The 26985-nt window shown below is 42.0% G+C and overlaps 2 protein-coding genes across 2 annotated transcripts; both read left to right on the forward strand.

Moving 5' to 3' along the window:
* The first annotated feature begins 24402 nt into the window (after positions 1–24402).
* LOC147417254 (uncharacterized) lies at positions 24403–24723 on the forward strand. The gene has a single exon (XM_086507761.1). The coding sequence runs from the start codon at positions 24403–24405 to the stop codon at positions 24721–24723; it is 321 nt and encodes a 106-aa protein (XP_086363887.1).
* Positions 24724–25954: 1231 nt separating this feature from the next.
* Positions 25955–26693, forward strand: LOC147417255 (uncharacterized). Its single transcript, XM_086507764.1, has 2 exons — positions 25955–26050; positions 26229–26693. Exons 1-2 carry the CDS (start codon positions 25955–25957, stop codon positions 26691–26693), a joined length of 561 nt encoding a protein of 186 aa, XP_086363890.1.
* Positions 26694–26985: the final 292 nt, after the last annotated feature.

The raw sequence follows: 26985 nt of genomic DNA on the forward strand, positions 1-26985 counted from the left end.
CCATTCGGTGAGTACTTTGTCTTTGGCATCGGTGGCCAAAAACTACTTCATAATGGAAGCTCTTAAAGCTTTCCATGTTCGTGGAGCTTCACCGTTGGCTCGTAGGCTAGACCACCATGCCTGGCGGACTTTTGAAAGTGCATAGCTACATGGCATAGCTTAGAGGACTCCGTGAAGCCCTCATCTCCAAACGCCGCATTGAACTGTTGGATAAAGGCCAAGACTTTGTCCGTAGAACCAAAGGTACCATCATAGGTAAGGAAAGAGATGCTCTTCCCTCCCTCTTTGAATTTCTTCAGCTTGGACCACCTCTTCCATGCAGCATAGGATTTCCTATGGCCTCTTCTTTTTGATGGTTCAAAGGTTGCAACATCACTTTCTTCAGAAGGTGAAGAATTTGAAGAAGGTGGAGAAGGGGGTTACCTCTTTCTCGCCTTTTTCTTGTCTTGATCTTCGTCGTCTTCACCATCACTTTCATAAGAGGAAGAGGATGAAGAAGATGCAGAAGAGGGTGTCCTCTTTCTCGCATTTTTCTTCTCTTGCTTTTTATCATCCCTCTTTGAATTATGGTGTGGAGAAGAGTGGGATGGTCTTCTCCACTTTGGTGGTGATGGAGAGCGTTTAGCCCGCCGTCTTCGTGGAGCCATCTCAGCCGAGGTGGCGGGAGACTCACTTCTTTCTCGTTCCTTCGGTGGAGGCTCTTGAGTTCTCCTTTGGGAAGGAGATGCATCATCAAGAAGTAAATTCTTGAGCCCTTCGTATGGATTCTCTTCTTCTTCCTGAATCGGAGAGAGACCTCTTTTGGAAGTCTCACAAGGAGGCTTCCTAGGTCTTCTCTCGTCATGGTGATGAGCTTGGAGAATCCCATGAGCACGGAGCTGCCGTTGCACTTCACTTTGGAGAGATGGATTGCCCATGGCTTGTTGAAGCCTAGAAACAAGATAGTTAACAAGCATCGGAGCATCATTAGTAGCTTGCTCATTAGCAAAATCAAAGTTATCAACATTAATTTCACTCTCTTTACTATTGTCAGCCATTCTAACAACTTTTAGGTGTAAGCCTTTTAGGTGTACTTTGGAACTTCAAGCCCTAGTTGCTACTCCTCTTTACCCCTTTATAAAAAGCACTCAAGCTACTGTACCTGTGGCTCGAATACCATTAATTTCAAGGAATAGAAGAGAGGGTCTTTCAACACCAAAACAACATCGGTTCCTGTCAAGCTTCTAATAGCTCAATAGTGGTTAATCCATAGGCAATCCCCATAGGACTTCACTATTAAGACCATAGCTCTCAACTTTGATGCCCCGTTAACTGCATGAAGGTAGGCGCACTGCAAGGCTGAAAAATCCCTATTCTACTTACTCATAGGCAATTAATAATACCAACCATTTATAGCTAGCTTGAGGACCTCCCTTCTTGAGCAAGAAAAGAGAAACCTTGTGCTCTGATACCAATGTAACATTTAATGGCCTAACAACTTGTGTGTAGCGGAAACTAGCATGAACATAGTGGGCATTTCATTAGAATAGATTCCTAATGAGAATTATAAGAGTGCTTGGGTGGAGAGAGCAACAAAAATCATAACACCTAGTTAGATAGCATAAACAATACTTTCAAAAGAGAGAGAAATTAAGCTATTGACAATAGTTGAGGACCGGATTTGCATGGAGCCGGTCCCCCCTCCAAAAGGCTTTGTACTATGGTTTCTCCCATCAAGAGAGACATTGTACAATACAATTCTTTGTGTTCCTTCAAGACTAGCTAGTGCAATGAAGATGAAAGCTTCATGCACTAAGAAAAACACTTAGCAAACACAACATTAATTATCCCCGGTCTCAAACCCAAGACCTCACACACCTTCGAAGATGGTAAGAGCTAGCAGGGTATGAGAGTAGATTGAGAGGAAGAAGGAGTATCTTACGAGAAAGATGTACATCTCCTCACAAAATCACTCATATTAGAATAGCTTAGCTTAGTAATTAGCATGGTAGAGGAGATGAGCATGCATTGAAGCTTGGCTCTTGGTTGGATTTGCATCCACATGCCAAGAGTGTGTCGATGTAGGCTTCTATCTCACAAGCTTGGAGTAGGTGATGAGCTCTCCATTAAAGCTTGGGAAGAGATAGTCTTCTTTTCTTCACACATGAGATTGTGTGAGTGTGTGTGTGATAATGCCTTGCAAAAATCAGCCCCCTCTCTCTCTTGGGCGATCCCTCTTGTTATTTTCTCTTGCTCTACCCTCATTGGACCTCCCCAGCCCTACCCAATGGTAATTAAGTAGTATAAGTGATAGCCTTCTGACATGTGTCCCCCTTTCCCCTTTAGTGAGAGCTTTAGGTAATTTAATAATTCAACTAAACTCTCATTGGACCCCTTTTCCTCCTGGCCAATAGGAATCAGGCAAGCCATTGGGCTGCTGAATGCTCATTGGACCCCTTGGGAGACCGTCCAATAGTCTTCTAGAGGACTTAATTCTCATTGGTTCTTTTATTAAGTGTTTTTAAATTAATTAAACTAGATTTACTCTAGCCTAATTCTCATTGGTCCACCTCCAAGGCCATCCAATAGGAATTGGGTACACGTTGTGGGCATCTGGCCTAGGGAGCTGACATGTGTCCCTCATTCCCTTTGTGTAAAGGGAGCTTGTGTGTGTGTGTGTGTGTGTGGATTTCTCTCTCATCCCCTACATGCAAGGCTCGCCCCCTCCCAAGTAGGGATTGCAAAGAATTTTTTGTACACACACAAAGCATCCAATTCCCTTAAGGTTGACCTTTGGACACAACCTTTGAATTTTGGAACCTTATCATTTTGGAAGTCTTAATGGGCTGAACCTTAAGGTCTTTTTAGCCCATTGTTGCACATGGCTCTTTTGCAGATGGCCCCCCCTTTGGATCCCTATTTTGCCTCCTTTGGATCCCTACTGTGGCAAGTCTGCCAGCTTAACCAATATTCTAACTTTTATCATTTAGGAGAATTATATATTGATTATTATGACAGTATACATCATAATAGAATAAAAAGATGCTCACCTAGCTTCTTGATGAGATCTCAAATTTGTACATATCTTGATATAAATAAAGTTATGAACTCTTGAATTTAATAAGTTATCTACTTTCCAAACTTTGTCTTAAGTTGTGGAAGTTTAATGCACTTGGTATTGCATTGAGTTTTAATCAAACCATCGACAAGTGTACTATTGCGTAGGTATCTTCAAATGTTTTATACACTGATGTACAGGAGAAAAAACACAAGCCCAACCACCCACATACAAAGACGAGGGAACCCATGCCGAGCGTGATGTTGAAGCCTAGATTGAGGCAATGGAAGACTATTTCGAGCAAAAACTTGGGTGTTTTAGGATCTTCTCAGTCTTGGGAGGATATTAAAGAAGCGGTTACAACACAATATCCTCCACCCGCTCATCGAGACGCCAAAATGAATGAGTTATTTTCTCTAAAACAGTTATCATTATCGGTGGGAGAGTACTACTCCAAATTTGTGACCTTGTGAAGATATGCCCCAAAAATTTCCATTGAGCAACAGGTAGCACGATTCTAATAAAGGATTGAATCATCTGTTGGATACCCATCTTGAAGCAATGAGACCCACATCACTTCAAGATGCTCTCTTAAGGGAAACACCTCTGGGTAAAGAGACGGCTAGGAATCAGGGAAGAGGAAACTTTAGAAACCAAAGGGATGGGCCAAACAATTGGAGCCCTAGACCTGCAAATCAAGCTTATCAACCTCACTCTGTAGCAGCCGCAACTACAACAACTCAACTTGAACATTCTTATGTTTGTTGTTATGAGTGTAATGAGATAGGAAATTATAGGAACAAGTGTCCCAGAAGAAGTGTAACAACTACTAAAAATGCAATTCATGTAGCACCAAATGGTAGGGGCCAACCTGTTCGTCGTGGAGAAAGGAACACAGGAAGAGGTCGTGGAAGAGGATCAATGGCTCAAACTCATGCCATTATTATGGAAGATCCAACAGTAGGATACCTAGCTAATGAGAGAGTGATTTTGCACCCTTGAAACTTGAGAAAGGAAACTTAGGAACAGAAGCATCATCGAACACCTCATCAAATGGAAAGATTTCCCTAAAGAAGATGCAACGTGGGAAGACGATATAGCTCTCCTTAGATATCATCAAGACTTACCTTTGAGATAAGAAAATCTCAATTCTTCAAGTTGGGGAGAATGTAAGGTCTCTGCCACCCTTGGAGAGGAGATTCCCATGTAAAGGAATACATATCAGCCCATTCTTGCCATATACAAAAAGTTACTTTTTTTTATAGTATTTCCACCTTTGATGAGCTAATGATAAATATATTGTTGTAAGATTTTGAAAAATAAAATTTTTACTTTTTTTGTCTTTTTTGTCAAAAAAATAGAAAGTTTTGAGGTGCTTACCCACCTAGACGCGACTGTCTTCTCAAAATCTACCATGTCCTGAATTTCCATAAAAATAGTTGTTTGTCCCAAAAACTGCTAAATATTGCAAGTGTGTGCATCTATCACCTTTTTCTATAGTCATCCAACTCTTCTTTTAATAGCAAGTTTCAGAATTAAATTCTGATAAGCCAAGCTTACTCTAGATAATTAATTTTCATCATAGTGGTAGTAAATTAATTCCTAAGTCTAAGGTATGTGTATGTATGCATGTGCATGGGCATGGATGTGCATGTATATGTATGTGCATGTGTATGTATGTCCATGTATGCCCATAAATGACCCATGCCCATGGACCCATCTCTTATAGAATAATTGACTATGAGCATGGGGCCACTGCATGAGGTGTATCACACAAAAGGGTAAAGAGGGACACCTCTAATGGATAAATAGGAGCTTGTGACACCTCTACTCATTATGTTAGCAAGAGGGGGTGAGCTAGGGAGGTATGGGGATGATTTGGGCAACAAAGAACTTGCAACCCCTATATAAAGGGCATTCACACTCAATTTTAGACACACTTGAACACGCATTGGAGATAGGGAGACTCTGTTGTTGTCGCTACTCGTTGGTGAAGCTTCAACAAGGCTTTGAGAGATCAATAACTTGAAAGCACACTTGGGTAATGTAAATATCTTAATTAATCAAGTTATTATCAATCTCTTCTCTCAATTGGAATCCTTTCCAATTGCTACCATATCATTATTCAATTTGAATCCTTCCCAATTACTACCATATTATTATAAAATTGGAATCATTTTTAATTGTTACTCTATTATCAAATGCTATACTCTTATTAACTTATCCTCAATTGGAAATCAACAATCATTGTACCTATTTTATGGTAATCTCTTTACATTACTTTGCAAATGCTATACTCTTATTCACCTATCCTCAATTGGAAATCAACAATCATTATACCTATTTTATGGGAATCTCTCTACATCACAAGTAATGAAGGTCTCACTGCTCAATTACATAATCAATTGTCTTGATTGCAAGCATAATTCTTCATCAATGTAGCCTAAATGCTTGCGTGAATTAGCTAATCATATTCAAGAATTTTGTTCGACTAAAATGATGGATTGTTCTTGCAAGTAGATATTAGTGATTAATCATGTGATTAGTGTATGGCTTATAACTCATGTTTATCATAAAATTATGGCAAGATTAAGCAAGCATATGTTTTTGGTTTGATGTGTGGAATAACCATGTATGTCTTGGAAGTAAAACACTTATAATCATTTACCCTACTTTCATTGGATTCTTAAACTTTAGCTTACAACTTTTCAAGTTAAGTTAAGTATCTAGTAGTGGAAATGGCACCCAAGAGAACTCGCCATGGTGTATCACACACTCACAATGCATCATGAGTAATTAAGAAGGACAAAACTGCCTAAATATTGAGTTAGTCACAATTTAAAGATGTATCAATTGAACTTGTTAATTTTATTTAAGTTGTATTAATAGGGAAGGATTGTTTGAGAATATATTGTCTAAAGTAGGAAAGAAATGTTTTCCTAGTGGGAAAACTCTCGAACCTTATTCATTCAAAATACTATACCGATATAGTCAAAACTCCCTTTGATAGTCAGGGTGGAGAGCTTAGCGGAGTGAACACTAAAGCAGTGCATATGTGTGCACACATCTTACGGGTTTGTGCCCATAAAGCAAGATATTACTTGTGGGTTTGTGCCTAGGTTGCAAGTTAGTCACTTTGGGTTTGTGCCCATATTGTAGGACAATTTAGTTGTATGGGTAACTAAAGACACCGGGAGCAATAAACTCTCGCCAAGAGGAGTGAACACTTGGGGTTGGGATATTTTAATGAAGAAAGGTCGTATGTTGTTTTTCTTCTAGGAAATATTGTCTTGGTGCGGATTTGATAATGGTTGAAGGGCTGTCTTAACGAACTTGTGATGGAAATCATAAAAAGGAACTTTGTGTATGAACAACCATGTTGTAGTAATTAGAAAAGAAGCAAAACAAAGTGTGAATGTGGGGGTGGAAAGTGGGGACTCGCTTAGGTTGTTAGTCAAGGATGGGTGGTCTCGATTCGTCAAGAAACTCTCCGCTCTTATTGATAGAAGAAGAGAAACTAGAGACTTATTGTGCCAAGAGTTGAGAAGTCCCAATTTTACGTGCCTCTGAAAATCATGGGGAAAAAGACATTCGGGGTTTCTCTCTTTTGAAAGGTGAGAATTAGGAATGTCAGATTATTGTGTTAGTTCATGCTTTCCCTACAAGACAGGGCTAGGACCCCTTTTCAATGACTCGGACTCAAGTTACTTGGTGACGAGAATCTATCCATTAGAAATCTTGTCTCTCTGACTATTAGCGAAGAAGATTGAGGAGCCCTCGTCCCTTTCCTCCTTCAAAAAACACACCAAAAAAAACCCCTCCTTCTTTTTTATCCACCCAAGGAGTAAAGACGGCGCCATTGTTGCTTCCTTTTCCTCTTTTTCAATTCTCCAAAAAGAAACTTTATACTTTCCACACATAACCTCTTTTTCCCTTGTCCCTTAAGTCCACTTTGGGACTCTCCTTTTCATATTAAGAAAATCCAATTTTTGCTTACGAAAGCCCCCCAACCACCCTTTACTTTGGTATTCACAAAATTAGGTCCTTAAACATATGGTTTCCGTGCTATCGGTGCTCCCCCATGCTGAAACTTCCAAATACCCACCACGTCAATGTACTGGAACTCTGTCCTGCCGGTTCGAAACCGTGAGAAATTTTTTGGCACTCCAATCTTTTTGAGCCCGTCAGTTGAAAACTGCCAAAAAATGACACAATATTTGTGATCGCATCACATTCACCTTGGTGTATCCAGCCGCCCATGATTTCAATTTGCAAGCCATCAATTTCTACTAACTCCACACAGTGCATGCTACCTTGCCAAACCTAGTCAAGGCAAAAAAAAAACACATGATGGTACGCCTTTTAATGTGGATAATGTGGCACACACCCGGCCCCCGGCAAACTTTTAAATGGCCATAACCTTCCCATCTCGACTCTGATCGTCAATCCGAAAAGACCGGCATGCTCCACAACTTGAGCTTCACATGACTATACACTGACGTCAACTTTGACCATACGTCCCATCTACCCTTTCCGTTGGGGATCTGCAAAACCTTCCAACTCCGAACTAGCATATCTTTCACAATGAAGCTCTACTTGAGGAACCGTCTGGATGAGGGCTCTAGATCATCTTGAACCCTACATTCCAGGGCACATTCCCCACATTTTGGACACCTTGATCTTCCATCCTAACTATCCCAATTTGGAGGCCCCCTGGCCTAAAAAACCACTTTGAGCATACATTTTCACAGCCATTGTCTTGCCCAGGTCTCCCACATTGGCTTTAGCCCTTTACCATGCACCATTCTGTATACACAACATTGCACCTAACACTTTCCAGCACGGACCAACTTTGGTTGCACCATCATTGCCTACCCCTGACTTGAACATTTATGTTCAACCACAAGCATATTTATAGAACTTGAAACCTGCAAATTTTTCTAGCACTCAAGCATATTGAAAAAGGCACAACCATATGTACAATATGTGCAATATGTACAACACTGCATATCCGCTACTCCCAAGTCTCCTTAGAGAGCAACACCCCGTTCACCCTGTTTCTAAGTAGCTTGCCATTTGCCCTTACTAATTGATAGGTCCCATTTGGAAAAGTTTTTTGTACCTAGTACGGACCTCTCCACTTCTTTTGGAAAGTAAAATCCAAATAGCTCTTGTACTTCATCACCAAATCACCTTCTTCTATTCTTTTATCAGGAAAACTCTTATTAAACTTAGTAATTCGCTTCTCTCGCTGCTTTACATAATAATCTACGGCTGCCTCCCTGTTCATTTGCAAAGTTTGGAGACTAACAATTTGATCCTATAGCATCCCTTGTTGTGTGGCATAGACTCGTCACATCCCCTTCAAAGCACCCAATTGCATATGCACTGGCAACACCTCCTCCTTGCCATAGACGAATTAAAATGGGGTAGAATTGGTCGCCACCTTGTAGGATGTTACGCCCACAAACATTTTTTGAGATTCACTTCCCACTCCGCTTCTTGCTTGTAAACATATTTTGTCAGCATCTTTATGATTGGCTATTTGCACTTTCTACCAAACTGTTGCATTGGGGATGATAAGGCAAAGAAAATTGGTGTTGATAAATAGCTAGCTTCTCTACTAAAGACTTCATAAGTTTACTCCTAGATCCCTGTCCTCTATCCGACACGAGCACCCATGGCACTCCAAAATGAAAACAGATGCTGTCAAAAATAGACCAAGCTACCACATGAGCATTTACCTCCTTCACAGCTTTGGCTTCGACCCACCTGGTCAGGTAGTCAATCACCACGACAATGTATTTTTTTGCATTTGTTGACTTTGGGAGTGGACCAATGGCATCCAGGCCCCACTTTTCAAAAGCATTATGGGCAATGATATCTCCTTGCAACTCGGCTATCAGCCTCCTCTCACCCATAGTCTGACATTCATGGCAAGTTTTGCACCAATAGTGCACATCACGTACTATCAACGACCACCAAAACACTTCTCTCAAGATTTGAAACAAAACCCCCACTCTCCTCATGACATTGGTACAGTACCATAATGATCTCTTCCTTATAAAGTACCCTTTGCAACACTTCATCCCGTCCATAGGTCATAAGATCCTTCCCTATCAGTGTAGACTTGCGAGACTTTTGCACTATCCTCTGCTTTTGTAGCTGAGACAATATTTTGGAGCACAAACCGGTGCTCAAAAAGTCTTCAACCTCCTTTAAGGTCTCACGACCAGCATAGGTGGCTGGGGCCACATATATCCCTGTAGCTTGCACTTGTACCTTGCTACTTGCAAGCTAATCTACCTCTTGCTTCTGCTCTCTCCTAACATGCTTGAATTGAACCTTCTCACAAAACTTCAATAACTTCTTGATGGTATAGAGCCAAGGCTTTAATGAATCTCGTTTCACCTGCCACTGGCCCAACATTGATGACTAGCAGTGCATCACCTTTCACCACCAACCTTGAGATACCAAACTGGGCACACTGCTTCAAACCTAAATGGAGGGTGGGATACTCTGCTTCATTATTGGTATGAACATCTTCCAAGTCGTAGGCTTTTGAAAAGACCACCTTGTTGTGTGTATCACCACACCTCCACGTGCCTTTTGTATTACCATCCTATATGCTCCATCAAACCACATGGTAAAAGCTCCCGCTAAATCGGGTTCCTCCTTGGTTTCATTATGCACCACCCTGGGATAGATTGGCAAATCAACTACCTTGCAGACTAAAATATCTGCTAGGTGAGATCAACTTGTATGGTCAATTTTGAATTCAAAATTGAACTCTTGTAGCTCTATCACCCACTTCATGATCCGTTTCCTTGGCTCAAGTGCAGCACTACCTCCGGCAAGAATTTGTTGGGAGTTAGCACAAAAAACTTTCACACGATGAGATACACCTTGAACTTCCTGCAGGCAAACTAGGTCCATGACCCACTGTTCGGCTTTGGTGTAGGTCACCTCCCCAAGACTTATCACCCTGCTTTCAAAATAAATAGGTTTATAGCTTCTTCCCACCTTTTGCAATAGTATTTGTCCCAATGGCTACGGTGCCTACCGTCATGGAAACATAAAAATCATCTTCATGATTGGGAGGACACACGTAGGCAGTTGGCACAGAATTTCCTTCACCCTGTCAAAAGCTACTTGAGCCTCTTCATCCCATTCAAAGCCATGCACTTGATGTGCCCTCTTTTGAAGGGGTTATACATACTGCGATAGCATCCAAAAAAACCTCGACAAATACTTCAACCCTGTGCACGAATGACGCCAAACCCTGCATGCTGGAAGGGCTGCATGCTGGAAGGAGGCTCCATCAAGACTAGAGCCTTGAACTTTTTTGGATCGGCTTCAATTCCATTTTGTGACACCACATGTCCCAACAATGATGCTCGTGGTTGTGCTAATGTGCACCTCTTGGGGTTCAACTGACCTCCCTCTTCATCTAGCCTTTGGAAGGTGGCATAGGAATTTACCAGCCCAAATGGCATCCTACGATAAGCAAAACAACCCCATGGAGAGATGAAGGTAGTCTTCAACTAGTCTTCAAGAGCAATCCCTATTTGAAAGTATCCTAAAATCCATCCATACTGGAATACCTTTCATGGCTAGCCACCTGATTTAAGATCTCATCTTGAAATGGCAATGGGTAGTGGATCCTCTTGGTTGCGGCATTCAATGGCTTATAATTGACACACACCCTCCATCTCCCATCCTTTTTAGGAGTGATAACTACTAGGGAAACCCACTCTGACTCCTTCACAGGGTATATAATACCTGCATCCACAATAATTGATTGATCTCCTACCAAAGGGCTTCCTTTTGTATTTCACCCAATCTCCTTAGCTTCTGCACCTTAGGCTTGTATCCTTCCTTGAGGATTATTTTGTGTTCAACACCTTTGGCTCCTCGCAAATCCTTATACTCCTTTGCAAATAAGTTCGAAAAAGATGCACACAACTGGACATAGCTTTCTTTCTCCTGCTTGATCACCTCTTCAATACCTATGGCATGCACCTGTGTTGGCACCTCCTCTTTTGCACAAGGTTCTTCCACAGTGACCCCAAACAAGTCAACATCAATCTTGAGCATATCATCCTCGCTTCCTTCTTCTTTTGTATCTGTGTAACCTTCATCATAGGCATTTTTAGTCTCATACTCATATTTGGTGGTGTCATCCTTGTCCCTCGCCGCCATAGGATGAAAATGGATTTCCTTTGTCTTTAGATCTAGCACCACCTACCTCCCTTTTTCTTTATCAGCCAAGGTAAACACCCGGCTTTTCCAATCCTGTTTGGCACCTATTGCCAATAGCCATGGCCTACACAAGATGATAGGATATGCGCTATCCCCAACTTTCATCACAAAGAAGTCAACTAGGCACTCTATGCCCATCACTTTCACTTTTACATCCTGGGCCACGCCCAAACACCTAGCGTTAGCATGGTTAGCCATCCTCATGCGCACATACGACTTGGCTACCACCCCTATTTTTGTCATAGCTTCCGTCATGATGCAAACATGTGCTCCACCATCTATATAGGCTTGAACCTGCATCCTTTTCTCAATGAAAGCATCCACCAAAGGAAGAACATTCATCGGGCTACCTACTCTGAGTGCCATATTTTGCACTGCCTACACATTTCCCTTACCCCTTAGCAACCTGGTGCTGACGCTAGTCGACCATTGTCACCTCAATGTTGGTTTCAATGCCAATAACTGTCCAAAAGTAATAATAGCTCTTTGACTTTGGACATCTCTCACCAAATCATACTCTAGATAGCCGCACCCAAGCTAGAAACCCATTTTTTTAATCTTGCAATGCCTTCTTTTCTTGCTAGTTTCACGCTTCTCTTTCCCCTCATTAATCACCATTGTCTAGCTGCATAGCCATTGCTAACTCTGCCCAACATGCTTCAGAAACGATCTAGAAACAAGTTGAATTCCTCACTTACATCCTGTTTTAGAGCCTTTAGCCTCACATCCATCTTAAATGGAGATGCTTCTTTGTGAAAATCATGTAAAAATCTTGTCCGTAGAGCCGGCCATGCCTACCTTGTCTCAATCTCCAGAGCTTCAAACCACAAATTGGCCTTTCCGCGCATCACCATTGGGAAGGTTTGCACCTTGCCGTCCTCATTAGACATTCGCAAAGACAATGTAAAATTCAAAATGTGCAAGCCATTCGTCTAGATTCTCTTCACCTGTAAAAATCGGACAATAGCTTCGAGATGCCATCCTTACCAATACAGAAACCCGTATTTTTTGCTTCACCAATGGGAGCAAACAACATGGTCCTCCATGGGGGCACCAGAAGATGGATAGGGGGAAGGGGGTATGCACCCAGAACACAAACAATCTACCTCTCTACAACTCAGGGTAAACACAACACCCCAATCCACTAGGATTCACCTTCAAAATCCGCACTCTTACTCGCAGACCACTGCTTGCACACTTCTTGACTCACCCACACTATACCAGACCACCATAACTTAACACACACCCACAAATTCCATTGTTTCCTACATTCCCATGCACTCAAGCACCGCACACTCTCTCTCCCTTTGCACACATAACCTTGGTGGGGTGCACACGTCGACACACACACCCGGAGACACCCTGTATAAGGGCAAAATAGAGCGGGGGGAAGGAATTCGACACCATAGAAATGATGCAGTTCAAGAGATTTTTCTGTTCATCCATAAAAACTGACACAATCTTCTTTGCGGCACCATAGCCACACCTCGACTTGCCACAAACACTAGCTTGACAGCCTTTCCCTGTAGCTCCCTCGCACACAGGAACACACCTCCGTGATGGCAACACACTCTCTCCTCTTTGACTCCTCGTTACAAAGGAAAGGACCCTTCTTGGTCTCACCCCACACAAAAAAGAGCTCGAAGGACCAACCACAAGAATCCCTTACCTCGCCTCACAAAAGTCCTCTCTTCGTCTTCTTGCTACCTTCACAACATAGGTGCCGAAGAAGATTGGGGAGCCCTCGTCTCTTTCCTCCTTCAAAAAACACACACAAAAAAAAGCCTCTTTCTTCCCTCTCCTTTTTTATCCACCCAAGGAGCAACGACAACGCCGTCATTGCTTCTTTTTCCTCTTTTCCAATTCGCCAAAAAGAAACCTTATACTTTCCACACACAACCTCTTTTGCCCTTGTCCCTTAATTCCATGTTGGGACTCTCCTTTTCATATTAAGAAAAGGAGGGGAGTTGCAAGCCCTGGATTTACCAGGAAATAGCCAACTCCTAGCAAAACTTTTTGCAGACGATTCTCTCCTCTTCTTGAAGGCGTGCCCCCAGGTCATCAGGAAAGCTGTGGAGATTGTACAAATATGTTCGGTAGCTTCAGGGTCCAAGTGTAATATAGAGAAGTCAAGGCTAATATCTCTATCAGAAATGGCGCATTTGACCCTTCTGACTGGTCAGGGTAGAAAGACACAAAAGGGAATATCTTCAGACATTTGGGAGCACCCTTGGGGTGGACGTAACTCACAAGCAAAGATTTGAGTGGGTGCTTGAAAAAATCAAAACAAAAATGGATAGGTGGGAGTATGCTCTTCTCCCATTCCAAAGTCGGATAAAAGTGATAAATGCCTTCATGATTCCTTAATTGCCTTCACTAGCCCGCTTCTCAAGATGGCTAAATGTCACTGGATAGAGTTCTTAAAGCCAGTAAAAAGGTTTTTACGGAAAAACAACACGAAATCCTCCAGGCCATGGCAATGGGCCCGTTGGGAATCAGTTGCTCAGCCGATGAATCAAGGCGGCCTCGGAATTCTCAACCCGATGGCCCATGCAGAAGCTTGTTGCACCAAATTTATCGCATCCTTGGCTAAATAGGATCAAGTTTGGGTTGTCATGATCTAAACTTGGCTCAAAAGGTGGTAAATGGAGAGGGGTGGAGATTCATGACAAACTATTAGGCCCATCATGATCTACCCTTAGACTGGGGGGCAGCTCAGGAGAATTGGTAAGAATATGCAATAGAGCAGCAGGAGTCTTAAAGTGGGGGGAAGAAACCAGATACTTCAAGAACTCCATTTTGCAACGGTCCCCTTAGCTGTCCAAAGTTGTAGATCCGCCACAAATTCCCTATTGGATAGAGACAACTAGGAAACTGAATAATAAGGGTCTGAATTGACTTGGGAACCTCTAGGACAGTGACAACAAGAGTTGGAAAACCATTGATCTTCTGGTTACCCAGTACCAACCTAATAGCTTGGAGGTCTTGCTTGTCCACAAAGTGATGAAAGAGCTTGACAATATAGTGATGCCAATCTGTGATTCGGAGTTTGACTAGAATGCCTGGAAATGGCCCGGAAGCAGTCTCTTATGGAAACCCCATCCTAAAGACATTTATCATACAATGATACATAAGAAGAATTGGTCTAGCTCCCTTAACAAGATATGGAAAAAACAATGGCCGGAGGAAAGGTGGGAGCAAGTAATGGAGAACATGTGGAAGCCTAAGGTTCCGCAGCACATGAAGGTATTTTTATGGAAGGTAATCTGGGGTGCTCTACCAACGGGGGTGAATATTCAGGAGAGAGGGATTGGGTCATATCGATGCTTGGGGTGCAGGTTCGCTAGTGAAGATCTAGCCCACCTCTTTATGGATTGCCCAACTATCAAAGGCCTCGTAGGGAAAATATGCAAGTGGGTCCAAAGAGCATAATAAATTGGTTTTTTCAAGACTAATCTATTACTTGGAGGGAAGAATTCAGGTAGTCCTGCCCTCCTCATTAGCACTCAAATTGTCCGATACTTCTTCTTACATAATGTATGGTAGACAAGGAACCGCCGTGTGTTTGAAGGAGGTTTCAAGGTGGCAAGCTTCGCAGAAATAATACAAGAAAGCAAAGTGCTAATATGGACACTCGGGCGCAAGAAACACTCGGAGGATTGGTCTAAGACTACTTGTGCCTTGTTGTCAGCAGATGGTATGCCTAGGACGGGGAAAAATCCTAGCCCATCTGTAATTAAAAGGGGGCGGGTTGGTAGGGGTGGTTTCCCTGATAGCCGATGTAATTTTGTCAACACGAGCATGACAAGACCTTGTAATTTTTTAGGTTGATCAATATAATTCACTCAAAATTGTGAGTTGTGCAACTACGAAAAAAAAACATTTTTTGCCTACTAAAGCCCCCCAGCCACCCTTTACTTTGGTATTCACAAATTAGGCCCTTCAACATATGGTTTCCGTGCTATTTGTGCTCCCCCATATCAAAACTGCCAAATATACACCACGTCAATGCACTGGAACTCTGTCCTGTCGGTTCAACACCGTGAGAAATTTTTCAACAGTCCAAATTTTTCAGCCCATCAATCGAAACCGCCAAGAAATGACAAAATATTCGTGATCGCGTCACATTCACCTTGGTGTATCCAACCACCCATGATACCGATCTGCAAGCCATCAATTTCTACTGACTCCACGCAGTGCATGCTACCTTGCAAAACCTAGTCGAGGCCAAAAAAAACACATGATGGTACGTCTTTTAATGCAGATAATGTGGCACACACCCGACCCCCAGCAAAATTTCAAATGCCCATAACCTTCCCATCCAGACTCTGATTGGCAATCCAAAAAGACCTGCATGCTCCACAACTTGAGCTTCACATGCCTATACACTGACGTCAACTCTAACCATATGTCCCCATCTGCCCTGCCCGTCGGGGATCTGCAAAACCTTCCAACTTGGAACTAGCGTATCTTTCACACCAAAGCTCTGTTTGACGAGCCATCTGGATGGGCCTCTAGATCATCTTAAACCCTACATTCCAGGGCACATTCCCCACATTTCAATCTGCCATCCCAATTATCCCAATTTGGAGGCCACCTAAAAACCCACTTTAAGCATACATTTTTGTTGCCCTTGTCTTTCCCAGGTCTCCCACATTGGCTTTAGCCCTTTACCATGCACCTGTTTGTATACACAACATTACACCTAACACTTTCCAGCAGGGACCAACTTTGGTTGCACTAACATTTCCAGTCGAGTTTGAAGGTGTCACAACCATGGCAATTCTCGACAATGGAGATGGTGTAGCCATTGTGACCAAGGATGTATGGAAGAATGGGGAAAAACAGCTTTGAGAGCCACCAGAATAAAGTTGCAACTTGCAGATGGTTATATGGAGAGACCCATAGGGCTCCTAGAAAAGTTAGTTCTTACCTCTTGCGGCATTGAGTACGAGCATACCTTTGCAATAGTGGATTTTGGCAAGAAGAATAACTACAACATAATACTTAAACGACCATTCATGTGACAATTAAAGATGGTCCAAGACTGGGGCTATAATCATATATATCTCAAGCACATGGAAACCACTACGCAAATAAACCTTAAAGACCATAGTTACAAAGATGTGAACCGAACCCAGGATAGAGGAATTTGATTCTACTACATTAGTAGGATTTGAGCTTCCAGCATGGTTAGGTAAACCAAAGGAACTATGGATGTGTGGGGCATCCCATTGTGGAAGCTTAAATCGAGAAGTGTGTATTCTAGAAAGAGTTATCAAGGATAAAGAATACATTCCAAAACCCTTCCCAGAGGAGGCCCTAGAACCCTTAGAATGGACGCATATTCTAGCAACATTACATACGTGTGCTATTACGGAGGAACCGACGACGAAGTTTTGTGACAAGGATAGTTATGATGTGGTTCCATATGATGATGATGGTGAACGAATCGTAGGACCGCCAGGAAAAATTACACACACGGAAGAGGTGACGGGGGAGTTGTTTATAACAACTCTCCAGAGCATCTTGAACAAGAGAATGATACAAATAATGAGTGCTCTGACAACCCAAGTGAGCAAAAGAACATGATAGCAGAGGTGAGGTTTTACGATTTCCCAAATCAAAAACCTAGACTTCAAGCACGCTACAAGAAAAAGAAGGCGGCCCACATAATTTTTATCTCTGGTGAAACACGAAGACAACATTAAAACTTTGGTGAAACACGAAGACAACATTAAAAATTTTTATCTCTGGTGAAACACGAAGACAACATAATTTTTATCTCTAGTGAAACACGAAGACAACATTAAAACAAAACTTTAGGACAATTCTCTTGGGATCGAGACTCTAGGACACGAGACAGAGCTAGAGACGTGAGAAAACAAACTCAAAAGTTGAAAACATAAACTAAACCCAAGAAAGCACAAAACAGAACTGAACAAAATGGGAGAACCAAAATGGACCAAAGTTGAGCGCAAAAAGAAGTACTGGGAGCTCAAGAAAACTCTAAGGGAAGTATGGACATCTTAGTTAGAAAGTGGAGGGGATGAAAAAGACAAAGGTGACAACAATATGAGCATACCCTCCCACTACAAAAAATTTGCTATTCAAGATCGAAAGATAGTATTGAGTTGTACAGCCCAGACGAGAACGACGTGATAAGGAGTCATATGACGGACCACAAGATGCAAAGAAGATAGACTTAGCAAGACCTAGAGAGGAACCAAAACCAGTCTATATAGCAACCGATCTGAATCACGGAGAGGAAGAGGAGCTTGCAATCCTTCTCTAAGAATATAAGGACTTGTCTCCATGGGGGTTCATAAGGGTTACCGTATGGTATCACGTAAGTGTACAATAGGGGGGTTTTCTAATGCCAAATCGATAGATTTTACATAGGAGGGTCCCGTATATAGGGGTTAAAAAGAAAATTTTGTTGCACACAGGTGGCATTCTCCTATTACTACTAGTGAATCCCCCGTGCGTGTTTCGTGGGGTGCACTATGTAATCATGTTAATGTATAACGTGAGTTCAAAAGGAGGGGTTTTAAAATGCAAAAAAAAATTAGGCAATTTAAGAGAAATACATTATAACAAGGGGTTTTTAGATTCAATTTTAGAAAAAAAAAATCCTAAAATAAGGGGTCGTTTTATTCATTTAGACATGCTAAAAGAGGGGTTTTCTTAATACCCCACAAACGCACGTTATATAGGGGGGTATTGAACGATGAACCCCCCGAGAGACCTGTTTGCATGGTCATGTAAGGACTTAAAGAGAGTGGATCCTACAATATGCCAGCATACTATCCTCTTCAAACCTAATGCAAAGCCTAACAGACAAAGTCCATACACATACAATGACACCTTTTTTAAGCGCATCAAGGAAGAAATCGAAAGCTAAAGGAAGCTGAGCTCATCTATGAGATAGAGCACACCGACTGGGTATCTCCAATCATCATGGTGCCCAAAAAGAATGGAAAACTCTGAGTGTGTGTCAATCTCAAGAAGGCTAATGCAGCCATGATAACAGATAATTCTCCCCTACCGATCATGGATCATGTCCTTGAACGAGTGGCGGGCAAGCGTGCATATTCCTTCTTGGATGGATTCTCTGGTTACAACCGCGGGAGGTGCACTTTTAAGAAACTATTCACATAACGTGCGTTCAAAGGGTATTAAAAAAAACCCTTTACTTACATGCTTAAGGTAATAAAATGACCCCTTTTTTTCAAAAACTTACAGGTTTTTCTCTAAAATTGATTAAAGAACCCCTTTTGTTAGTATAATCTTGTTAAAATTTAAGATTTTTGGCAATTTAGAAACCCATTCATTTAAACTCACATGGTAACTTACATGTCTAAGAGGTGAATCCCTTGAGGATACAACCAACTTGCAACTGCACCTAGGATCAATATAAAACAGCATTTGTCGCATCGAGTCATGCCCTTTGGTTTGACAAATCCACTTGCAACATTCCAAAGATTGATGGCACATGCTTCCAAAAGAGTACTTTAGGATATTCCTTGAGATCTATATGGATGACCTATGTGTACACTCTCTCCTGAGAGAGGAACATACAAGAAAACCTCAAGAAAGTATTCGAGAAGTGCAGGACATATAGGATCTATCTTAACCCAGAAAAGTGTGTTTTTATGGTCAAACAAGGACGAATCTTAGGACATATTGTCTCAAAAAATGGCATATCCACAAATTTGGATAAAATAAAAGTGATTATTTACCATCAATGCAAAGAAAGTATAGAGCTTATGGGACACTGTGGTTATTACAGGAGGTTCATACACATGTATGCAATCATTTCCCAACCTTTGTATAGACTTATAGTGATCTTTGAATGGACAGATGCATGTTAGGAATCATTTAAGAAATTGAAATATGCTCTCATATCCGCTCCAATGTTAAAAGCACTGGATTGAAAAAAAATCTTTCACGTTCATATTGATACATCTGCATTTGCTATAGGATGCTCAACCAGGAGACGGAACTGTGAATTTCCTAGTCGACAATTTAACTGTTCTGAAAAGAACTTACACCACCACTGAAAGAAAAGGGCTTGGAATGACTTATGATGTTAAGAAATTTGTGGATTATCTCCTCACAAATAAGTTTGTGTTTTTCTTGGACCATCAAGCCCTCTTATACCTTGTAAACAAACCATGCAATACAGGACAAATTCTAAGATGGTTCATCATATTGCTTCACCAAAAGGGAGTCAATACATTGTTGACTTCATGGAAACACAAACATTTCTTGACAAGTACCATTAGAGAAGGTCAGAGAGCAATAGAAATCAAAGCTCGTGACTTCATTTTGATTGAAAACCAGCTTTGTAAATGAGGAAATGATAACTAGCTTAGACTATGCGCAATGGAAATCATGTACCTTCCAATCCTTGAGCAAGCACGTGAAGGAATAAGTGGAGGCCATTTCTCAGGGGAAAAGACAGTAAAAATTATCCTGACCGTTGGAATATGGTGGCCAACATTATGTATGGATGCAGAAGAATAAACAAGACGATGTGACTATTGTCAACGCACCAAAGTGCCAATAAAATGGGATGAGATGCCCTTACGGCCAATAATGGGAGCTAAAGCTTTTGCTAAGTGGGGAATAGACTTTGTGGGACCAATTTCACCCGCCGCTTACAAAACGCATGTCCAATATATCATTGTAGTGGCGGATTATCTCACTAAAAGGGTCGAAGCTAAAGCTATGCAAAAAGCTGATGCCAAGACTACTGCATAATTTCTATATGAAAATGTCTTTGTTAGATATGGTCTACCCATAGAAATTGCTAGTGATCGGGTCACACGTTTTATAAATGAAGTGATTGAAAATCTTCTTGATGAGTTCATGGTAGTTCATAAAAAATTCTGCTCCGTACCACCCACAGGCTAATGGGTAGGCATAAGTTACAAATAAGACTCTATGTACATTCTTAACAAAAATAGTCTCAGAGTCAAGAACGGATTGGGATTAAAAGTTACATTCGACACTATGGGCTTATAGAATTTCTTATAAAACCTCAATGGGAACAACACCGTAAAACATGGTATTTTTGGTCTTAACGCTATCTTGCCTATGGAATTCCTAATCCCAACACTAAGAGTAGCCAAACAACTTGAGTGGACATGCCATGAAATGTCTTCACAAATAGATGACCTTGAAAGGCTAGATGAGCTTCACTTAATAGCGGTAGCTTCCATCTACGCGCAAAAAAGGAGACAAACAGAGTTTTTCGATAAGCATGTACGCTCAAAAGAATTCAAAACAGGTGATTATGTCCTGATTTACACTGGTTATAGATGATGTTTTTTTTGCCCAGTACCTAGAATGAGAAGATGGTCAGAACATTCCAGGCTAATATAGAAACATCCTACATGGCTAAATTACCGTCAATTTCCAGCACCTAATGCAGGTGAGAGAATAAGTAACACTATATGGTCAAAACCCTAACAGGTGCAATTAAGGTTTTCACTGGCTCTCCTGACTTGACATGTGTGATGCTCAAAAAAATCTGCAAGACCTTATTAGTTTGCATCAAAGTGCTCAAACGTTATAAAGCCACAGACTCTCATTGCTATCAACGGGTGACATGTTCACCAAGGTCTCTTATGATCTATCCACTCAACCATCACCACAATTGCTGCATCATTTCTACTAGCGAGTGATGTTTTTGCCAAGCTATCACATGCAAGCTTTTGAGGAAGCTTTATACACCAGTTTTTTTACATATGACATCAAAAATTTTGGCCCAACAATCAGCTTCGGCAATATTAGGAATGAATCATACTTAAAGATGATCACGCCACCCGATTTTCACTAGAGATGAATCAACCAGACAGCCTACGAGAAGAAGAACTGTCATGTCAGGGACGACATGGATGCGGAGGGGGGGAGTGTTGACGACTGAACACAAAAGAAGCCTTTCCCAATTTTTTGTATCGCTTATTTTTTAGAAACAACATGACATTTTGTAATGGGTTAAGCAAACAATATTCTTTGTGAGAAAGAGTCTCTAAGAAGGAATTGTATATAAGCCAATTTTTGTAACCCTAAGGGGGAATATTCAATTAATCTAATCTTACGTTTACATGGTGCGTATCTGAGAGAGAGAGAGAGAGAGAGAGAGAGAGAGAGAGAGAGAGAGAGGCTTCTCCTCTCCCCTACGCACTTGATGGATCTTCCATTGCAAAAGTGACACCACTAATACGTTAGCAACAACGAGGGCTTCAATCCAACGCCAAGCTTGCACGATTTTGGTGTCATCGTGAAGCGAGCTCCTACAAGCTTTCGGGTGTGTTTTCTTGGAAACCGTGTGTCCGGTTGGTGATTTCTTTATACCTGTGGGTTCACGACAATTAGAGCTACACATTAGGATCATAGAAACTGAAAAGTGATGACCTGCATTTTACTGCATGTCTTGATACGCGATTGTCGCACGGGGTGGTTCTAGTATGGTGATTTGTCAATGCTTTGACCGTGATGGCAATGCTTTGAGGGCAATAAGTATTTAAGGAGCATCTTGTCCGCAATGTCATCTCTTGTAGTGCATTGATAGCTGGGCATGCTCGGCATCAGCATAGGGTGAGATGTAAATCAAATGTGATGATCGTCAATGCTAAGGCCAAGATGTATGCCAAATGTGTTGTGACAGGCAATGCTTTGGTTGATAAATAAATCATATGTGATGCTTTTACGAATGCACATAAAGTTCTTGATGGGCTATCAATTTGGAGTGTCATTATTCGAAATGCATTGATTGCAGTATAATCCCTACATTGCTATGGAAGGGTATTTTTAATTTATTTAAAGTGGATGCTAATCGTAGGTCTTCCTTTGAACGCTCTCGTCTATGCTTACACCTTGAAGGTGAGCGGCCTCACAAGGGAGAATTAACGGTGTGCATGATTGCAAGTCTGGTTTTTGAAGAAAATGTGTTGCTTAAGTAAGCCGGTCGATGGCTATTGGAGAACCATGTTATGCTAGGCAGTGCCTTGGTTGATGGGGTGTCGGAGAGAAATGTTGTGCTCGGCAATGCATGAACCTGTGTGTGAGGCAATGCGTGAGCATGTGTGTGAGGCAATGAGGAGTACTTGAGAGTGGCCACCCAAAAAGCCATGAAGTGGGCACCCAAAAAGCCATGAGTAAAGAGGTGGGGAGTTTTGTTAATGGGTGTGAAAAGGGGGGGAGGGGGGGGATAAGGAGGAAGAAAGTGTGAGCAGTGGGCAGCAAAGTAGTTGGAAGAGGAAGTGCTTGTAGCAGCCGCTATAGGCTTCAGATGGTCGCGACCAAGATGGCAAGTTTGCTTAGTTGCCTAGGGACGCTACCGTCTTCATATGGTTGCGACCAAGAAGTAAAGTTTGCTCATCTCCCCAGGGCAACCCTATTCGGTTCCAGCCTGGCAGCATTTGGCCCTCCTCCCAAGATCGGTTTCCACATAATCAAGGCTACTCCCATGCCACATCGATCATGGTGCCGTGACTGTCGTGGAGGGAAATTTAAGGGGATGTTTTTGGGGAAAAGTAGGATATTGAAAAAGAAAGAGGAACGTGAAAGGGAATAACGGAAGGAAGGCAAGGTAGAGGGGAGAGCAGGGAAGAGGAGGAGTGGAAGATTGGAAGAGGCAGGGAGCCAAGCTTGCCTCGAACGACGAAGCTCTCAAGAGAAGAAGGAAGGGCTTTGAGAGGGGAAGAAAAAAGCGTGGCAACAGGAAGGAGGGGCGGGCAACTTTGATCTGTCGGGATTTCTCTCTCTCTCTGGAGCTAACTCTCTCAGTCGTCTTCGACAAAGGTTGGGCTATAACGAGGAACATCTCCATGCAAGGGGAGAACGAGGAAAGTCTCCATGCAAGGGGAGTAGAGGGAGGAGGAGGAAAAGGGGTGCTTTATCTTATGCTCTTGGAACCTCGAAGAAAGGGCAAAGAAGAGAGGGATCAGCAAGCAAGAAGGTTTTTTTGGGCAAGAACGAAGGGGTGGAAGGCATGAAAAGAGGAGGGAGGTGAACAAAGAAGGGAAACTTAGCTTCTTGTGCTAGCAAAAAAACAAGAGGGGATTTTCTTAGCGAACTTTGAGACCTCCAAGCGGACATAATTGGGAAAATGAAGCAGTGTAAAGGGATTGTTGTGCCAATTAGAGACCAAGCAAAACTAGATCGAGCAGAGGATGGAAGGGAAAATTCTAAAAAGTTAAAAGCAGGGAAGTTGTGCTTACAGGTTGGGATTTTCGCTTGGTCAATGTAAAAGGGGGGACCTTGACCACAAGTTACCTAGTTAAGTTAGTAAAGAAGGATATTTATGTAATGGGCAATCAGTAAACTGTCAGGTAGTGATCAGGATGCATTCAGAGAACTGATGGACTAATCAAAGTTTTGATTGATGTCTGAAACTTTAAAAGGCATGTTTTAAGGGATGCGACTTTTGGCTTGTAACTACCCTCATTTTAGGACGCCTTGTGGGGGCGAAATGTTGTTCTGTAACACGGTAATGATGATGAAGATGAAGCAGGATGTTGGTTAATGCCCTGAATGTTTCCTGTGTGTTACCTGTAATTCTGTTTACATTCTGAATGAGTCTGAAAGCATTCGAACATTGTTATGGAGGTTATCTTCATGTTTCATGGATGTTGTGGGTGAAGAATGTAATTGCAATGCTTTTAGATAATCCCTATAACACTTGGAGATCCTGCAAAACCTTGAATTGAAGCATTGTACCCAAACAGTGTTTCTGCAAGAAGCGCCGGTTAAACCTTTGTTCGTGGTGCGCAAATGGGACGCTAAGGCATGTCAGAGAGCGAACAGGGTGACTTGCTGCATCAGTTTGGAAATTGGCAGACATCAGAGGAGGAACAAAAGGAGTACAACAATGTCTTCCTGCAGGAATATTACAGGAAACTGCCAATAGAATTGCAGTAGGTTATTTGTTTGAAAGTTCAGCGTTATCTTGAGTTTCTGGTACCTTTTGGAGGCTGCAAAATGCCATTATGCTGGAGTTATTTAGACCCACAGTTGGTGAAAGAATATCATGAGATTCGGGAGAAGATTGTTATCAGGCGACTGAAAAAGTGTTAAGAAGCAATTGATGGATGACTAGTAAAGAAAGCAGTCCAACGCCCCCAGAATATTCGTATTGGACACGTTCGCGAAGACAAAATACTCAGGCCAGGGAAGCCACTGAAGAAGAAGACACAGGTGAAGATCAGGAGGAAGAGGAAATACCCACCCCTGACAGCCTGGTTAGTACACCTTCAGGAGGCACCGAGGACCTTGATGAAATTCCAGATGAGGTCTCTGATTTAGCACCTTTACATCGATTTGTTGGGGCATTGGCTTTCAGTCAAGCACTACGACCGAGAAGGCAATTATTCCAAGGAGGAACTTTGTTACCATTTGATCCATTGCGATGAATTAATCAACTACAAGTACCAACACAGATCCCAATGGCTCAACCACCACAACACCCAAGAATTGGGGTGGCTAAATTCAGCGGAAAATCCAAGCAGGATGCTGACAGCCATGTTGCACAGCTGAGCAGAGATGGAGAGCAAGTGGGTATGAGGTACTTCACAATGATGATACCAAAAAAGAGCATTTTGCTGCTACCCTTGAAGAGAAGGCCATGACGTGGTTTATGCAGTATGGAATCAATGCATTTGTGGATTATGAAAATCTGCTGAACAGGTTCTTGACACAATTCAGAACCGAGAAGACACCTGAAGATGTCCTGATTAAGATTAGAAAGATTAAGACTTCTTCCTGCTCAGAGACCATCTTGGGAACAGATGGGTGATTATTTCTGTCATGGACTGAATTCTGAACTAAGGAGTTTGGTGGCAGGACGAGGAGTAATTGCAGCGGCATCTGACTTTAATGAGTTGGTAGAAGCAGCTACTCGAGCAGAGCGGAGATACGGAAGTCTAGATAAGAAAAAGAAGACATCTAAGAAGGATGATTCAGATTCAGACAGTGATCAGGAAGAGGATGAGATTGATGACTCCTCTGATGATGAGGACAATGATTGGTCAGGGCCAAAGAAGAAAAAGAAGAAGAGTAAGAAAAAGAAGAAGAAGGACTCCAAGAAGGAGAAAGATAAAGCAAAGAAAAGAAAAGGAAAGGACAAAGTTGATGTTGAACAGGATGAAATTGATCGACGGATTTCTGCTCAATTGAAAACTATGGGTTTGACAAAGTTGGGGATGCCAGAAAGGCCTTATTGTACAATTTGTCAGATATTTGGACATTCGGATGATAGGTGTTGGTATAACCCTAATTTTAGAGGACGGATACCCGAGCATCTGAAGCAAAAAATGCAAGCATCGGCAGTGAATGAAGTGGGCATAGGTGGCAATCAACCAAGGCCGGTTAATTTCAGGAACTGGAATAATAGAGGACAAAAACAAAGATTTAGAAACCAAGGCGGTTGGATGGATGAATCAGGGAAATCATAATTTTCAGGCAACTAATGCAAATTCCCCATGTACTTATTGTGGAGTTTCAGGGCACAGACAGGGTCCTGATTGCTCTTTGTGGTGCCAACATCGTACCGAAAGAGGTATTCCACTTATTCGATACCCAATAAAGCGGCGCCTTCACAACAACTACCTAACTGGGAAGCTGAATGCAGTGATTTTGGAGGAAATGGATGTGGGGACATCAAAGAAATGGATGAATGAAGCAATACCTGAACGAAGTTCTGATAGCAATCTGCAAGCAAAAATTCCACGGGAAGGTCAGGTATATGATGTTCATCATTTTCAATGTGACTGTACAAAGTGTGTGAATGCAAATAATACAGACCAAAAGGATAAAGCATCTGAGTCAATGGTGGTGACAAGATCGGGAGTAAAAGAGAGAGACAACAAAGCAGAGTGAGAAAGGAAAGGAAAAATACCCTATTAATTGGGGAGAACAGGATCAAGTAAGAAAAGGAGTGATGAAAGAAATTAACAGGGTACAACAAAAACAAGGCGGTCGCAAGGTCCAGAAGCAAGCGGACATGGTTCAAAAAACAGATGTTATTGGACAACATTCAGGTTCTTGTCAAGCTCCTGAACAAAGCCAATCTGTACCTGCAAAGGCGATGATTACTTTGACAGATGAATTCTTTGAAACTTTAATGGATGCTCCAAATCAACTGAGTTTGAGGAAAATATTAAGCTTGGTTCCCAATTTTGCCCATCAGTTTATGCAAAGGCTAGCTCAAGAGTATGGATTCTCTGTGGAGCAGATTAAAGCTTGGGGAGAAGAAATTCTGAGTCAAGAGGCTGAAGTTATCTCTAATGAACCTGTTGATGTGGATTATAAAGTGCCAGTGATTGGTGTGACTATGGAGCAATGTTCTATGTATGGAGTACTGTTGATGGAGGATCAGGAGTAAATGTGCTACCTGAAGCTACTTGCAAGCAACTTGGAATTGTGAAATGGGACCCGGCTCCTTTTCAAGTCAAGATGGCAGATCAGTGGAGAGTTCAGCCATTAGGAATTGTTCAAAATAAACGAATTGAGATAGGAGGTCTTCAATTCCCTGTTAATTTTGTGGTGCTGAAGTTGGAGGCATCGACTCAAAGCTATCCTATGATTCTAGGACGACCTTGGCTAAGGGCGGCCAAAGTGAAGCAACATTGGGGAGCTGATAGTATTGTGTTAAAGCAAGGAAAGAAGAAAGTTCG

The sequence above is a fragment of the Adiantum capillus-veneris genome, unplaced genomic scaffold (assembly GCF_014529385.1).
Source record: "Adiantum capillus-veneris isolate H3 unplaced genomic scaffold, ASM1452938v2 Hic_scaffold_302, whole genome shotgun sequence".
Lineage (NCBI taxonomy): Eukaryota > Viridiplantae > Streptophyta > Polypodiopsida > Polypodiales > Pteridaceae > Adiantum > Adiantum capillus-veneris.